The following is a 12420-nucleotide window of genomic DNA, read 5'->3' as shown; positions in this document are numbered from 1 at the left end:
TTAGTTGCAAATAGACTTACAAGATCAAAACAAATGTTGATGGATCTATTGACTGCTACAAATCTCGTCTCGTGGCCAAGGGTTTCTTATAGGAGTATGACATTGACTGTGAATAGACTTTTGCTCTCGTTGCCCGTTTAACTTATGTTCGATGTCATTTGGATATTGATGTTGCTCGTCGATGGTCTCTTCAACAGTTGGATATAAAGAATGATTTTTTTTCATGGAGATCTTTTTGAGGAGGTTTATGTGAGTCCTTCGTCTTGTTCAGACATTTTGGGGAAGGTATGTAAGTTATGTCATGTTCTTTACGGTCGAAAGTAAGCACCACAAACTTGGTTTGTTAAGTTTAGCTCAGCACTTATTCAGTATGGGTTTACCGCCTCTCCCTATGACTTTTCTTTATTCATTTGTTGCTCCGCATTTAGGATTATTATTATATTATTATATGTTGATGATATAATGATCACTAACGATAATGCCTCTAGAATATTTTATTTACGTATCTATCTTCGTCAATATTTTGATATGAAGAGTATTGGTAAGTTGTGTTACTTTCTTGGTCTTTAGATTTCTGACACAATAGATGATATCTATTTGTCTCAAATGAAGTATGCTTCTAACCTCATCTCATGTGCTGGCTTGACTGATAGCAAAACTACCTCGACTCCACTTGAGGCAGATTGTCGTCTTACTCCTCTCGATGACATCCCTCTTATGGACCCCACGCTCTATTGCCAGTTAGTGGGCTCCTAGATGTATATGATTGTCACTCACCCTGATATAGCTCATGTAGTTATGGGTGTTCATTGGTATAATTTTTTGGTTATTCGAGTTCCTCGGTTCGGGTTATTTGAAATTTTTATTACTTTAGCTAATTCGAAAACTGAACAGAATTTGAATTCAATTTTTTTATTCAAATTTTAATTAGAGAGATTTTATCTACTAAAAGTCTATAATAATACAAAAAAAAATTAAAAAATACTCAAACTATTTTAGTGACTTACCAATCTTTAATGTTTGGCGGTTGAACGACAGAAGTGAAATAATGTTGGTGACTATCAATATATTACTGGTGAGTTAGTTGGATAGATGAAGAGTTTTAGATAATCTTATAGTTAGAGATGAGGTAGACGACTGGAAAGAACAGGAAGACATGAATGTGGACGACTGGAAGGTGGACAGCTAGAGGAAGGGGAAAGAGAATGAGGGATTAAAGTTTTATTGGACTGTATAAAAATATAATGGATATATTAGGAGACCCATGTTAATTTAATTTATAATTATTTATTTAAATTGTATTAAATTATATATGATATAATTAAAATAAATGATAAAAAATAAATTCGGGTTTAAGTTTGGTTTCGAGTTTAAACTCAAACTCGAAAACTAAACTGAAAACCGTATTTGAATTTGAATCGGTATAGAATTAGATTCGAAACCAAAAAAGAAATTCGAATTTGGTTTATTCGAATTCGGTGAATTCAAATTCGGTCAGATATTCGGTTCAAACCATATATTGAACACCCTTACATGCAGTTCACATCGTTAGTCAATTCATGACTAGTCCTCGTACAGCTCATCACTCTGATGTGTTACGTATTCTATGTTGTATTAAATGCACTCTCTTACATGGTCTTCACTTCTCTACTGATTCATCATTGGTACTCACTAGTTACTCGGATGCTAATTGGACAGTCGATCCCACCGACCGACGCTTCATCACTGGTTATTGTTTCTTCTTGGAGATTCTCTTGTTTCCTGGCGAAGTAAGAAACAGATTGTCATTTCTCGTTCGAGCGCTGAGTTAGAGTATCGTGTGCTTGCTAATTCTACTTCTAAACTTCTTTTGATTCGATGACTTCTCTCTGATATTGGCATTCCTCAACCGCCATCCACCGATCTTCATTGTGATAGTCAAAGTGTTATTCACATTTCTCGGAATGATGTGTTTCATGAGCGCACTAAACATTAAGATAGATTGCCACTTTATACGTCAACATGTTGGTGTTGGTACTATATAATTACGAAACGTGTCTAATGAACACCTGACTGCATATGTCTTCACCAAGTCTCTCTTGTCGGGTCGTTTTTACGTTATTGAGCAAACTTAAGATGAACTTTACTCTACCACCTTGAGCTTGAGGAATAGTGTTAGAGTATATTATGTGGCCTAACCCATCTAAAGGTTGCAGCCCATCTAGAGGTTGTCCTAACTTAGGCGGTAAAATAAACCTTTTATATATATATTTTGTAACCTTGTCTTATAATATCAAATATATATAAATATTTCCGACAAATAAGAGGGAAAGAAAATAGGCAATGATTTGTGGGTTTTAGTTGTTCTTCAGAATATATAGTTCTAGGAAGGTTTGATGAATTTAATTGAACAAAGGTAAAGGGATTCAATCATAATGGGTGTTAATATTGTTATAATGATTCAAAGTTGGCAAAAGTCAATCAGGTTGGATCATATTTGACTGATTGTGCAACTTGTATCATGTGTTAGTTTTACATAAATTATTCTATTAGTTTTATTTGACCACTTCAAAGTCCAACCAATCATTATTATTCTAACAAAAGGTTATTCTTGCACTTTTCATTTACCCATCTAATAAACTAATTTACATTATAAAACAATGGATAATTAATTTGATTACCAAAATACATAACTAAGAGTAGGTTTGAAAATTTTTTAAACTTCGGTTTTCAATTGATTGACCGGTTAAAATATAGCTTCGATCAGTCTGATTTGTTCATAACAAATATGGTTAAGCAATATAAATATAACCAAAATATGTTTTTAAACAAATAACATTAATAATAATAAATTACAACTTATTAATTTAGTTAAGTGACAAAAATGATTTTTATGATGACAAAAATCGCAGGTTCAATTTTATTTAAAACACCTTAGGTTGAAATGGAGGTTACAAATTTAATTCACGGTTTTATTTAGAACGTTTTAGGTTGAAATGAAGGTCACAAGTTTAGTTCAACGATATCAAAATATAACATCATTCAATTTGATCGTTAGTTTTCATTCTTTTTTGATGATTATAAAAAAGTGAATTTCTAGCATTTCTCGTTTGTCAAGTATAAGTATAGATGATAGGTTGAACTACTAAATCTAAACATTTTACCTATTTGGATCAAATGAGAGATTACCACTAAGGTCATATTTAACCACTTGCAGGAGATCTAGAAGAATCTTGATCTAAAAATATAAAATCCAAACTATTCGAAATTGGACAAAAATTGGTGATTTAGTATTAAAAACGGGTTGCAACGACCTCCACGAAAACAATGTTGTTCTTATGTAAAAGAGTTGATACGTATATTTAGTCCTTCTAAAGTACTTAAAAAATGTTCTTTACAACAATCCAATAATTGTCTCAAAGATCATATATCCACATAATTAAGATAATTTTATTTCATCAATAAAAAATCACTACACAACACACATAATCACTAATAATTTATTTTTCTCTCTAATACAGCATTGATGAAATGGAAGAAGTAAATAAAATTACAATAAAGATAACATAATTAATTAATTAATGAATTGGACATATCAATATCATCAAGAATGGCAATAAGAGATACAATGAAAGCATAATCAACATTTGGATAAACTGTCACCCTGAAGTTATGTTTCCCCAGCAACACACTCTTAGCTGTCTCCTTCTTATGCATCTGCAATTTAAAGTTTAAGTTAACCAAAATTTTCAAATAATCATAATCATAATCATAATAATTAAGATCTTATTAACAATTACCTGAGCAAGAATAGCTTTGGACTGACCATCTCCATAATAAATAATACCATGCTTCTCAGAATAACTTCCTTCCAATCTAAAATCAGGGTATTCTTCACTTTCATTATTTACCAAGAATATATCCATATTTGTTTTCAATTGAAGCCATGAAGTTGTTTTAGCAGTAAAAAGAAGGTCTTTTTCATCATGACTGTCTCCTCTGAACACTTGCCATCTCCCATGGATAGTTCTAATCTTTTGTCGAAGGGTGACAATAGGTTTTCCCGATGGATCGCGAAGGATTCGACTGTCGTGAAGAGACCATTGAACTTGTAGTTTGAACATGAGATTCTCTTTTACATCGGTTACACTGAAATTTCCTGTTGTTAAAACTAGTGCCTTTCTTACGATTATGAGGTCTACTGGGTACTCGGACACGCAGTATTGTGGACCAACGACTGCGATTGGACTTGTTATGGCGGTGTAGCTTGGTGATGGAACTGGATTAAATGGTTGTGCCATTGGTAAATTGGAAGTTCTTAAGTGATGATAAATTGATGATTGATAAGAGGGAAGAAAATAGGCAATGATTTGTGGGCTTTAATTGTTGTTCTTCAGAATTTATAATAGGAAAGTTTGGATGAATTTAATTGACCAAAGGCCAATGGATTCAATCATAATGGGTGTTAATATTATTATAATGATTCAAAGTTGGGAAAAGTAGTCAATCTGGCTGGATCATATTTGACTGATTGTGCAACTTGTAACATGTGTTAGTTTTTCCTAAATTATTTTATTTGTTTTATTTGACCACTTCAAAGTCTAAACCAATCATTAATATTCTAACAAAATGTTATTTTTACACTTTTCATTTACCCATCTAGTCAACTAATTTACATTCTAATTAATTTGATTACCAAAATACATAACTAAAAGTAAAAGTAGGTTTGAGAAAATTTCAATTTTCGGTTTCAAATTGATTGATCGGTTAAAAAATAATTTCGATCAGTCTGATTTGTTCATAACAAATATTGGTTAGTAATATAAATTTAACTAAAATATGTTTTTTTTAAAATAACAATAATAATAATAAATTATAACTTAAGTAATTTAAGTGGCAAAAATAATTTTTAGGAGGACAAAAATTGCAGGTTCAATTTTATTTAGAATGTGTTAAGTTGAAATGGAAGTCATAAATTTAGTTCACGGTTTTATTTAGAACGTTTTAAGTTGAAATGAAGGTTAGAAGTTTAGTTCAACGGAAAATTTAACGAAATGACTCTACAAATGACTTTTTGGGGGAAATAACCCATGTCCAATAAAGTTTGTAAAAATGACTCTTTTGGACGAAAATACCCCCTCTCGTTAAGCGAAGCCCCTCGGATAACGCACAGCGACTCTTTTTTACAAACATTATCAGGGCACTTCGCGTGACGCGAAAGGGTATTTTGGACTTTTTACATACCAAAAAGGTCATTTTTACAAATATTATCAGGCCTAAGTCATTTCCCAAAATGAGTTCATTATTAGGGTCATCTCCTCAAATTTACTAGTACAGCAATACCAAAGCATAACATCATTCAATTGGGAAATTTGAGCAAATGACCCTAAAAATAGGGTGAATTGCGTTTGGTGAGAGTGAATAAATTAAATAGCGCTGGTGACCCCCATTTTTTTAATTACATTTATACCCTTGCGTAACGCAACTCCAGTTGTGTGACGCACCCGAAACCCTATAAAGTCATAATTTTTTTTTCATTTTCAATTCATTTTCTCTCTCATCCATGTCTTCTCCGCCGTGAACCCTAATTGTGGCGGAAAAGACTTTCTCTTCTTTTTCATCGCCGAAGAACCAATCGAAGAGGCACCGTCGACCATTCCACTATATTCAATGGCCTATAGCTGCGAAGAACTTCCAACGGTGACGAGTTTGTACAGCGGGGAAAATTTTGAACAAATTAATAATTCATTCGACCATTCCACTATATTCGTCTATATTTTGTGTTTATTTCGTTTACATATGATTGTTTGTGTTGATTTCTTACTATTTATGGATGAAAAGGCTAAACTTAAGACTAAACTTAAACAAACAACTCTTAGAGTTAGTTTGACGACAGATACTTGGACATCTTTGCAAAAGATTAATTACATGTGTCTCACTGCACATTTTATTGATGATAATTGGAAATTGCATAAAAAGGTGTTAAATTTTCATCCTATATCAAGTCACAAGGGTCAAGATATTGGAATAGCTATCGAATTATGCTTGGTTGATTGGGGTTTACGCAATGTGTTTACTGTTACAGTCGATAATGCAAGCTCTAATGATGTTGCAATTGAATATTTGAAAAGAAAATGTGCTAGTTGGGGGGGACTTTGTGTTTTACAAGGCAAATGGTTGCATGTTAGATGTATTGCCCATATCATAAATTTAATTGTACAAGATGGATTAAAAGAAGCTAATGACTCTGTTGAAAGAGTTAGGGCAGCAATTAAATATGTGAGGCAATCACCATCTAGATTGGAAAAATTTATGAGATTTGCAGAATTAGAAAAATGTGATTGTAACAAATCATTGTGTTTGGATGTTCCAACAAGATGGAATTCTACTTATTTGATGTTGAGTGTGGGGTTGATGTATGAGAAAGCTTTTGAGAGGTTATTTTTGGAGGATGATTGTTATAGAGATGATCTTATCAAACATGGTCCTGGAGTTCCGACTAGTTACGATTGGAAACATGTTAAGAGTCTCTCTATTTTCTTTCGAAATTTTTATCTTTTCACTTTAAAGGTTTCTGGTTCAAAATATATTACTGCCAGTACATGCTTGGATGATATTTCTGGGATTTATGGAGTATTGAAAGAATATTTGTCACATGAAGATGATGACTTTAGAAATATGGCAGTAAAGATGAAGAAAAAATTCGATAAATATTGGGGGAATGTAGAGAAGTTTAATATGCTGGTTTTCATTGCTTGTGCATTTGATCCTAGGCACAAATTTGACTATTGTGAAATTGTTCTTTGCAATATGTATGGTGAAGAGGAAGGTAAGAAGATTACTGAAATTGTGAAGAGTGCCTTATATGAACTATTTATTGATTATAAGAGAATTCATTCTAGAACTGTTGGATCTTCATCTTCCATTTTAGTTTTTGAATCTGCTTTAATTGCTCCAAGTTCTTTTGAGGTTGGTAATGATGTTGATCCTATGATAAAAATGAGACAAAAAAAATTGGCTGAATTGAAAAGGAGAAAGACGTCAAGTGGAGTAACTAGAGATACTAAGTCAGAGTTGGATAGATATTTAACCGAGGATGATGAAGAAGATAAATGTATACTTGAGAATTCATCATTTAGTCTTTTGGATTGGTGGAAGAAGAAGAGTCCAGCGTTTCCTGTATTATCATTACTTGCTCGTGATATTTTAGCTATTCCAGTTTCTATGGTTGCTTCGGAGTCAGTCTTTAGTACCGGAGGAAGAATTCTTGATGCATTTAGGAGTTCTTTAACTCCTAGAATTGCACAAGCATTGATATGTGGACAAAATTGGATTCGTTCTTGTGAATCTCCAAAAAACATAGAAGAAAACCTAGAGGAGCTTGAAAATTTTGAAAAGGGTAATTTTTTATTATCTCTTATTTAATTACTAAAATATTTTATAAGTTGAATAAGTTGTATAATATAATTCTTTTCAATTTATTTCAGAATTGAAACAATCGATATCGGAGTCCAATGAGGTTGATGTTTAGTGAAACATCTAAATTTAGGTGGCCAAAGAATGATGATGTTTTGATCTATGGCTAGTTGATGTTTTATGGCTAGTTGATTTTTTATTTGATTATGGATTGTATTTTAAGTATGATAAGTATGATATAACAATTTATGTAATTTGTTGTTATGTTATTTTAATTGTTTTTTATAATTTAATTGAAAAAATATCAAATTTGGTTTTAATTATAATAATTCGAATTCAAAATTTGGGAATAAAAAAAAATTTTGAATTCGGTTTGAATTCGAATTATTCGAATTCGAACCGAAAAAACGAATTCGAATTCGGTTCGGTTTTCGAATTGGCTAAAAAAAATAAAAAATTCGAAGAACCTGAACCGAGGAACTCGAATAACCCGAAACTGAACCGATGAACACCTATATGCCCTTGGGTGCGTCACGCAACTGGAGGATGCGTGACGCAATAAGGGCATTTTCGTCAGAAAAAAAAATCACCAACGCTATTTAAATTATTCACCCTCACCAAATGCATTTCACCCTGTTTTTAGGGTCATTTGCTCAAATTTCCCATTGAATTTGATATGTAGTTTTCATTCTCTTTTATGATTATAAAAAAGTGAATTTCTAGTGATAGCTAAATCTAAACATTTAGATTTTTAACTACTTGGATCAAATGGTAGATTACCACTAAGATCATATTTAACCACTTGCCCGGAGATCTAGAAGAATCTTGATCTAAAAACATAAAATCCAAAACATTCGAAATTGAACAAAAACGGGTGATCGTCTTGTGTGACCGAGCATTGAAAACGGGTGCAACGACTTCCACGAAATAATGTTGTTCTTATGCAAAAGAGTTGATGCATATATTTAGTTTCAATAATTGTCTCAAAGATCATATATCCACATAATTAAGATAATTTTATTTCATCAATAAAAATCCACTACACAACACACATAATCACTAATAATTTATTTTTCTCTCTAATACAACATTGATGAAATGGAAGAAGTAAATAAAATTACAATAAAGATAACATAATTAATTAATTAATGAATTGGACATATCAATATCATCAAGAATGGCAATAAGAGATACAATGAAAGCATAATCAACATTTGGATAAACTGTCACCCTGAAGTTATGTTTCCCCAGCAACACACTCTTAGCTGTCTCCTTCTTATGCATCTGCAATTTAAAATTTAAATTAACCAAAATTTTCAAATAATCATAATCATAATAATTAAGATCTTATTAACAAATTACCTGAGCAAGAATAGCTTTGGACTGACCATCTCCATAATAAATAATACCATGCTTCTCAGAATAACTTCCTTCCAATCTAAAATCAGGGTATTCTTCACTTTCATTATTTGCCAAGAATATATCCATATTTGTTTTCAATTGAAGCCATGAAGTTGTTTTAGCTGTAAAAAGAAGGTCTTTTTCATCATGACTTTCTCCTCTGAACACTTGCCATCTTCCATGGATGGTTCTAATCTTTTGTCGAAGGGTGACAATGGGTTTTCCCGATGGATCGCGAAGGATTCGACTGTCGTGAAGAGACCATTGAACTTGTAGTTTGAACATGAGATTCTCTTTTACATCGGTTACACTGAAATTTCCTGTTGTTAAAGCTAGTGCCTTTCTTACGATTATGAGGTCTACTGGGTACTCCGACACGCAGTATTGTGGACCAACGACTGCGATTGGACTTGTTATGGCGGTGTAGCTTGGTGATGGAACTGGATTAATCGGTTGTGCCATTGGTAAATTGGAAGTTCTTAAGTGATGATAAATTGATGATTGATAAGAGGGAAGAAAATAGGCAATGATTTGTGGGCTTTAATTGTTGTTCTTCAGAATTTATAGTAGGAAAGTTTGGATGAACTTAATTGACCAAAGGCAAAGAGATTCAATCATAATGGGTGTTGATATTATTATAATGATTCAAAGTTGGCCAAAGCACTCATTAAGTTTAGTCTGGTTGGATCATATTTGACTGATTGTGCAACTTGTAACATGGGCTAGCTTTTCCTAGATTATTTTATTTGTTTTGTTTGGCCACTTCAAAGTCCAACCAATCATTATTATTATAACATAATGTTTTTTTAATTAAATTTGTTCATAACAAATATTATTGGTTAAATAATATAAATATAACTAAAATATACTTAAAAAAATAACAGTAATAATAAAATGTAACTCATGACAAAACTAGTTTGTAAAAGGACAAAAGTCACAAGTTTGATTTTTGATTGATTTTATTTAAACTCTTTTTGTATAATATGATTAAAAAGAGAGTGAATTTTTAGCATTTCTCCTTTGTCAGGATAGATGGATCACTAAATCTAAACATTTAGATTTTTAACTATTTGGATCAAATGGGGATTACCAATGAGGTTGGTAAAGAATTTGAAAATCAAAGTTACCAATGCCCAACAAATTGACCATTTGAGTTGTAAACATAAGAAAGGTTTATTTCATAGTTGTCAGGAAAATACCCACTTCATTTATGAAAATATCCTTGTTTAAACATAACTTCACTTAAATGAATTGTCTTCTTAGTTATGTATCAACCGCAATATAGCCATATGAAAAATAAGGTTACGAGATATATAGTATAGATTGTCAATTTTCTCTCCTCTTTTGATCCTGCTTTTGCTTGCATTAGCCATGATGACAACAAGAAGAAACCCTGAATTTGAATTGAATCTCCATTAAACTGCTGACGATGAAGTATGCTTTAACTTCTCCTTAAGGAAATTCACAATGTGTTCGCGTTTCCAGTTGTCAACTCTGCAAATCATAAAAAATTGAAGGTGGTGTTAATGTGGGGGATTTGAGCTTTGAATGTCAGCTTGATTAAAACATGTTACCTTATGGTTTCCTTGTGTTGTCCCTCTGCGTCTAACATGATCAACTTGGGCGGAGAATTAAACATGTACTGAACTTTTACGGAATGCAATGAATCCTTATCTTCTTCAATGAAATTTACTACCTCCGGATAGAAAACTAGCTTTCTCATGCATACTTCCAGGATTGCACCAGAATATGTAATCTGTAATTGCATTATCAATCACTTCAATTCAGCATTTTCTTCACCAACAAATCAGGATTTAAACTCCCCAGCCAAAGAAGACGAAAAAAGAAATCTAGGTTATGAAATCAAAATCTTGTTTGATGAAAAAGTGAGGTTCATTGGGATTATCTGGGTTACAAAATAAAGTATGGGTAATTTAGTTGATGAATCAAATAATTTGATGGTCGAAAGGATAGGTGATTCAATAGAGTTTTTTTTAAATTACCAAGATCAAACAACCTCTTACTTACTTGTTTAGCTAGAATTGGTGAGTATCTGGGTTAGATAAATTCTTTGAGATTGAATTTGATGTAGCTCCATGTTAAAATTTCATAGAACAAACCAAATACTAAACATTAACTATGTTTGGTTCAGGCGGAATGAGAACTAGAGTTGGAATTGAGGTACAATTCCAAATTCCTTGTTTGTTTGATGACTTAAAATGAGGAATTGAAATTAAAATTTTCAATGGAATTAAACGTATATGATCTTTTAGGTTTATATTCCATCCTTCCCACAACGGAATTGCAATTCTATGATATCTCCAAACATAAGAAATGAATTCCAATTCTTATAAAATTGAAATTCGAATTTCAGTTATACACATCCAACATAGCTTTAGAAATTAAGAGCATACCTTGCTTGTAGAATCATTAGAGTCTTCAGTACAGCACTTGAGACAATCAGAAACCAACTCTGGAGTCAATATAAAGTACAAACATTATAACAGTAAGATCACTAATCATAAACTACATAACGCAGTTCAAAGATGTTACAAACCACTAAGAACAATAAAAAACATCTCAAATCAACCACTTAGAGAAATCATAAAAGGACTTTCCATGGCCAAAGGGTTATAATCACCCACTTAGACAAATCAAATCTCAAACTTAGTATTGTTACAGGTAAGTATTTTACTGCAAACCAAGAACGAACTTACATGTTCGAGTTTCATGCTGACAAAGACTAGCAAAAACATTGAAAATGCATTAACAAAATGAAAATAACTGAAAGAAATGGCAATAAAGTACCCACAAATCATCTAGTACTTTCATCAAAGAAGAATACAGGAGCAAGCAATATACACATTTCTCAATTATGATTCGATCCAATCTTCTAACCAGAGACCATGAAGAAAATGAATATTAATTTCAAATGAAAGGTAAGGAATTGTGAACTTATTCCATAAAACATCATCTTTCAAAGCCATTTCTTAACTATCTAAAAGGATCTTGATGAATACATTGAACAGATGAACGAACATACATAACCCGGCCTTGCAAATTTCAACACGAAGGGATTGTAATTTATATTATAAAGTGAATTCTTCTTCAGCTTAGCATTCCAAAAAAATCTAAAAAACATGTCTTACCTTGATCTTTGACATACTCGGCCATAGTGTTGCAGTCAGAACAAAGAGCGAGACCCGTAAACCCTAGATTCTCGCATTCTTTGTAACTCAATTGCTCTGCTGTTATGATCGATGTTGTGATAGCGACGGCGAAGGAAAAGACGATGAACATCACGGAATTGGTCATCTCTCAGTCTCCTTCCCTTCTTCCTGAGCTTGATCTCCTAGATCAGTTTATGTAACAACAGTTCTAGAAAGGGGAATTTGATGTAAGAATATAAATTTTTGCCCTAATTTTATACATATGCTCCTTTATTATCATATACTTCAATAATACTTTTTTATTATTATTAGTTTCTAATTGACTTGTTATAACTTATTTATATAAAAAAAACAAATACAATACCCCACAATTATAACTTTCACATTTTGATATTTTTTTTTATTGATAAGGATAAAATGTAAACACAAAATAGGGATTTAAGTAGTTCGGTTA

At 32.0% G+C, this 12420-nt stretch overlaps 3 protein-coding genes across 3 annotated transcripts; all 3 read right to left on the bottom strand.

Annotated features, from left to right (window-relative positions):
* Window positions 1-3549: 3549 nt before the first annotated feature.
* LOC124934904 (protein LURP-one-related 15-like) lies at window positions 3550-4295 on the bottom strand. Its single transcript, XM_047475396.1, has 2 exons — window positions 3780-4295; window positions 3550-3696 (listed from the first exon to the last, which is right to left on the bottom strand). The coding sequence occupies exons 1-2, from the start codon at window positions 4278-4280 to the stop codon at window positions 3550-3552; spliced, it is 648 nt and encodes a 215-aa protein (XP_047331352.1). The 5' UTR covers window positions 4281-4295.
* A 4140-nt stretch (window positions 4296-8435) lies between these two features.
* Window positions 8436-9314, bottom strand: LOC124936982 (protein LURP-one-related 15-like). The gene is made up of 2 exons (XM_047477507.1): window positions 8758-9314; window positions 8436-8679 (listed from the first exon to the last, which is right to left on the bottom strand). Exons 1-2 carry the CDS (start codon window positions 9256-9258, stop codon window positions 8533-8535), a joined length of 648 nt encoding a protein of 215 aa, XP_047333463.1. The 5' UTR covers window positions 9259-9314; the 3' UTR covers window positions 8436-8532.
* Window positions 9315-9983: 669 nt separating this feature from the next.
* On the bottom strand, window positions 9984-12187 carry LOC124935999 (selenoprotein F). The gene is made up of 4 exons (XM_047476450.1): window positions 11946-12187; window positions 11211-11269; window positions 10371-10552; window positions 9984-10290 (listed from the first exon to the last, which is right to left on the bottom strand). Exons 1-4 carry the CDS (start codon window positions 12109-12111, stop codon window positions 10212-10214), a joined length of 486 nt encoding a protein of 161 aa, XP_047332406.1. The 5' UTR covers window positions 12112-12187; the 3' UTR covers window positions 9984-10211.
* Window positions 12188-12420: the final 233 nt, after the last annotated feature.

This window comes from Impatiens glandulifera, chromosome 4 (genome assembly GCF_907164915.1).
Source record: "Impatiens glandulifera chromosome 4, dImpGla2.1, whole genome shotgun sequence".
NCBI classification, from domain to species: Eukaryota; Viridiplantae; Streptophyta; class Magnoliopsida; order Ericales; family Balsaminaceae; genus Impatiens; species Impatiens glandulifera.
Note: the sequence above shows the minus strand (reverse complement) of the source record. Positions and strands in the feature narration are given on the sequence as shown.